Source organism: Arachis ipaensis, chromosome B03 (genome assembly GCF_000816755.2).
Source record: "Arachis ipaensis cultivar K30076 chromosome B03, Araip1.1, whole genome shotgun sequence".
NCBI lineage: Eukaryota > Viridiplantae > Streptophyta > Magnoliopsida > Fabales > Fabaceae > Arachis > Arachis ipaensis.
In genome coordinates, this window is record NC_029787.2 from 66,072,821 (window position 1) to 66,078,282 (window position 5,462).

General features: G+C 41.0%; 1 protein-coding gene across 1 annotated transcript; it reads left to right on the top strand.

Moving 5' to 3' along the window:
- On the top strand, positions 2,030-2,767 carry LOC107633209. The gene has a single exon (XM_016336849.1). It carries the CDS (start codon positions 2,030-2,032, stop codon positions 2,765-2,767), a length of 738 nt encoding a protein of 245 aa, XP_016192335.1.

Below are 5,462 nucleotides of genomic sequence, written 5' to 3' on the forward strand. Positions count from 1 at the left end.
CAATATGTAAGGACTAGTGAGCACTGAAGCCCTTGCATGAGCATATAATTTAGAGTTCACCCCACTGATACTTGATCACTTCACTCACTGCACTTTACAAGTGTTCCTCAATCCATCTTAATTGAAAGAACCTTGGAGCATAAATCTATTTCTTGCTTGGGGACGCGGCTAGTTTTGTGTGTTTTGTGAGAGATTCGTTTCTCATCAAAATATCTCATCACCTTCCAAGTTCTTTACATTCTGCACTTTTGATTTCTTGCAAATTACCTTCTATCAATCCAATTTCACTCAATTCATCAATATTAGCTTAGCTAAATTCATCCCTATACTAAAGTTGCTTAATCCATCAATCCCTGTGGGATCGATCTCACTTTTGTGAGTTTTACTACTTGATGCAACCCGGTACACTTGCCAGTTAGTTTGTGTGGAATCAATTTTTCCTCGTCAAGTTTTTGGCACCGTTGCCGGGGATTGATTTAGATTGACAATGATTAAGTAGGTGATAATCTAGATTAAGCATTTTTCTTTGTTTTTGTTAAGCACACTAACTGTTTGAGAATTTATTTCTGCTAACTGTAACTTCACTCTAGCAATAGAGTGCTTTTTTTTTTTGTTTTTGGTCTGTTTGTGTTGTATGCCAGGAGGGAGAAGAGGTGCATCTATCTCTTTTGATTCTGAGCCAAAGAGAACATTCTTGAGATTAAGAAAAGAAGCAAGAGGGAAGGGAGTGATTGGAGAAGAAGAGGAAGATCAAGAGATGGAGGGTAACCTCCCTAATCCACCAGAGGAAGTGGCCAAAAATAATGGCCCACCTCCAAGAAGAGTTCTATCCTCTTACACCTTCCCCAATCCAAGAAACTGTGGAAGCACTATACTCACTCCTAATGTTCATGCAAATAACTTTGAGTTGAAGCCTCAACTTATCACTTTGGTGCAGAACAATTGTTCCTATGGAGGAGGTCCCCTTTAAGATCCGAATCAACCCTTATCTGTCTTCCTGAGGATACGTGAAACAGTCAAGACAAATGGTACGCATCCAAATATTTACAAGCTGCTCTTGTTTCCATTCTCTTTGAGGGATAAGGCATCTCAATGGCTGGAGACATTTTTCAAAGAAAGCATCAATAATTGGGATGATCTAGTGAGAAAATTCTTGGCTAAGTTTTACCCACCTCAGAGAATCATTAGACTGAAGATAGAAGTGCAAACATTCACTCAAATAGATGGAGAATCACTTTATGAGGCATGGGAAAGATACAAGGCCCTGATCAGGAAGTGTCCACCTGAGATGTTTAGTGAATGGGACAGACTTCAAAATTTCTATGAGGGCTTGACTCTAAAAGCTCAAGAGGCCCTGGATTACTCAGCAGGAGGTTCAGTACAACTAATGAAGACAGCTGAAGAAGCCTAGAATCTCATAGACACTGTGACCAACAATCAATACTATTATGCTCATCAAAGGCAACGCCAACCAGCTCAAAAGAAAGGTGTGTTGGAGCTGGAAGGTGTGGACACTGTCTTGGCACAGAACAAAATGATGCACCAACAAATCCAGCAACAAATGGAGATGATGACAAAGAGAATAGGTGGTCTTTAACTAGCTGCAGTGAGCACTGCAAACCAACCACCAGCTGGGTGGGGACAAAATGAAGAAAGCTATGAAGAGCAGCAGCCAGAACAAGTTCAATATATGCACCACCAAGGTGCTGGACAGAATGAGTTCCATGGAGACACTTATAACCCCTCTTGGAAGAACCACCCCAATCTAAGGTGGAGAGACATTCAAAACTCATGGCAATGAAATTCCAACTCAAGCAACCCCCACAGCACAAACCACCAGAACTATCAGTAAACTAACCAAAATCCATACAAAAAACCATAAAACAATTACCCCACATCCACCTATTATCCACCCAATAACTCATCAACTAACCAAAATAACTTTCATCCATCATCTGCATCCCACACTCAGCCACAACCACCCCAAGAATCCTAAAGAATCTCTAATCTGGAGATTATGATGGAAAAAATGGTGAAGCATCAAGAGTTGGCTAATAAGAATCATGAAGCTTCACTGAGAAATCTAGAAAGACAAATTGGACAATTGTCCAAACAGCCAGCTGAAAGACCAACCAACACTTTTCCAAGTGATACCATTCAAAATCTCAAAAAAGAATGCAAAGCAATTCAACTCAGAAGTGAAAGGACACTAGAAAATGATAAGGTTGATAGTAAAGTGGCAACTGAAGAGAAGGACCAGGAGAAGCTCAAGAAGAAGGAGGAAGAGCCACAAGCTCCAAGGAAAGGAAAGCAAGTCATGGAAGAACATCCACAAGAACAGAGGAAGGAGGTGAAACCTTACATTCCTCCTCTGTCATACCCTCAAAAGTTGCAAAGAGAGCTCAAGGACCAACAGTTTCCCAAGTTCCTGGAAGTTTTCAAGAAACTGGAAATTAACTTACCACTTGCTGAAGCTTTAGAGCAAATGCCATTGTATGCCAAATTCCTCAAGGAACTCATCAATAAAAAGAGAAGCTGGAATGAAAAGGAGACTATGATTTTGACCCAAGAGTGCAGTGAAATAATTCAAAAGGGTCTCCCACCAAAACTCAAAGATCCTGGGAGCTTCTTTTTGCTTTGCACCATTGGCAACATGTCCATTGATAAGGCACTGTGTGATCTAGGATCAAGTATCAACCTAATGCCTCTATCTATGATGAGAAGGTTGTCTATAGAAGAAGTAAAGCCTACACGGATGTCCGTGTAACTTGCCGATAGATCAATGGTAATCCCCAATGGAGTGGTTGAGAATCTCTTAGTCAAGGTGGGTAAGTTCATATTTCCAGTGGATTTTGTGATCCTGGATCTAGATGAAGAGGGAAGCGATTCTATCATATTAGGACGACCCTTCTTAGCCACAGCAAGAGCTATAATTGATGTGGAGAAAGGTGAAATGATCATCAGAGCACATGATGAGCAGATCATTCTAAATGTCTTTAAGGAGATACAGCCTCCGGCTAAAAAGAAAGGTTGCATGAGAATTGAGGAGGAAGACTTAAACAGGAAGGAAAAACCCAAGGAAGCACTCATCAACTCGCCCTTGGTGCAGAAGACTGATATTGAAGAAAAACAAAAGGGTCATGAGGATAAGAAGGTTGAGAAGGGATTGCAAAAAGAGGTTACAAGATTGATCATTAAGAAGAAAGGACCTGACATAAGGCCTATGGTGCACGAAATTGTGATTCACACTTTTCACAACTCCGATGCAACTAACGAGCAAGTGCACTGGGTCGTCCAAGTAATAAACCTTACGTGAGTAAGGGTCGATCCCACGGAGATTGTCGGCTTGAAGCAAGCTATGGTCATCCTTGTAATTCTCAGTCAGGCGAATTAAATTGGTTATGAGGTTTTGATAATTAAAATATAAATAAAACATAAAATAAAATAAAGTTACTTATGTAATTCACTGCTGGGAATTTCAGATAAGCATATGGAGATGCTTTATTGCTTCTGAACCTCTGCTTTCCTATTGCCTTCCTCCAACCATGCGTTACCTCCTTCCATGGCAAGCTGTATGATCCTCTCGAATGAAAACAAATCCATGTACGATCTCTGTACGACTAATCAACTGTCGGATTTCTCGTCTCGGATGAAAAATACCATGTACAGCTACCGCACGGCTAATCATCTGTCGGTTCCCGCTAGCGTCGGAATAGGACCATTGTCCTTTTGCACACTGTCACTGCGCCCAACATTCGCAAGTTTGAAGCTCGTCACAGTCATCCCTTCCCAGATCCTACTCGGAATACTACAGACAAGGTTTAGACTTTCCGGATCTCAGGAATGCTGCCAATGGTTCTAGCCTATACCACGAAGGTTTTAATCTCAGATTCAGATGCTCTGTTGTCAGGAGAGGCAATGTGAATCGTTGATTAGAGACCCAAGAGAATATACTCCAGCTGCCGTCCAATGACTACGTTGAACATCATGTAGACCACTTGTAGTTGTCAGGCACGCGGATCTTGGCTAAGCGAGTAATGAAGATAGTGGGTGATTGTCACGGGTCACCCCTTCATTCTGACTTAACTGAATTAAGAACAAGAGTATATCTTGGAGAAAAAGTAGGCGTGAATTAAAGGAAAAACATTAGTACTTGCATTAATTCATGAAGAATAGCAGAGCTCCACACCTTAATCTATGAGGTGTAGAAACTCCACCGTAGAAAATACATAAGTGAAAAGAGGTCTAGGTATGGCCGAATGGCCAGCCTCCCATGGAGGTCTCTAAGTGTAAAAGTTTCATATGATACAAAGATAGATTCCAAAGATAGATGATAAACAAGTCTCTAAAATTAGTTTTTATACTAAACTATTAACCTAGGGTTTACAGAAAATGAGTAACTAAGTGCAGATAGTGCAGAAATCCACTTTCTGAAGCCCACTTGGTGTGTGCTTGGGCTGAGCGTAGAAGCTTTTTCGTGCTTAGACTGTTCCTGGAGTTAAACACCAGCTTTGGTGCCAGTTTGGGCGTTTAACTCCAATTCTGGTGCCAGTTTAGGAGTTTTACGCCAGAAATTTTAGGCTGACTTTGAATACCAGTTTGAGCAATCAAATATCGGGTAAAGTATGAACTATTATATATTGCCAGAAAGCCCAAGATTTCTACCTTCCAACGCAATTGAGAGCGCACCAATTGGGCTTCTGTAGCTCTAGAAAATTCATTTCGAGTGCAGACAGGTCAGAATCCAACAACATCTGCAGTCCTTTTTCAGCCTCTGAATCAGATTTTTGCTCAGGTCCCTCAATTTCAGCCAGAAAATACCTAAAATCACAGAAAAATATACAAACTAATAGTAAAGTCCAAAAATGTGAGTTTTGAATTAAAACTAATAAAAATATAATAAAAACTAACTAAAACATACTAAAAACTATGTAAAATCAATGCCAAAAAGGGTATAAATTATCCGCTCATCAGCCTGCTGCCAAGAAAGGAGGGTTACTATTTCGAGGGTTACCTAAAACTGTAGGTCAATCTTGGATGAGATCTCTTATACTGGTCGGAGCTGTTGTATCCGACTTGATGATGGTGGTCAGAACCGCCGTGTCCGACTTGTTGGGCTTAGTGGTGGCGCTGATCCTTCGTCACCGGAGGGTGGTGGTACCTGCAAGGGACTCCGATGCTTAAGTTAGCAAGGGTATTAAGCAGATTTTTAGTAGAATCAGAGTATGAGTTATACCTGGGGTGCTCCAGTGTATTTATAGCAGTGTGGAATGACCTTTGTTGGGGATTAGATAGTCATCTTATCTTATCTTTTGAGGGGAGTTATCTTATCTCTAAGGGAACCGCCATTATCCTTCTAGGATTGGGCTGCCTTTGGACTTGGGTCGTGTTCCTCTGTTTGGGCCCTTTTTGTTCTCTCCTAGTGTTTTGGCCGAACTCTTTGAGAAGAAGTCGGATAATCT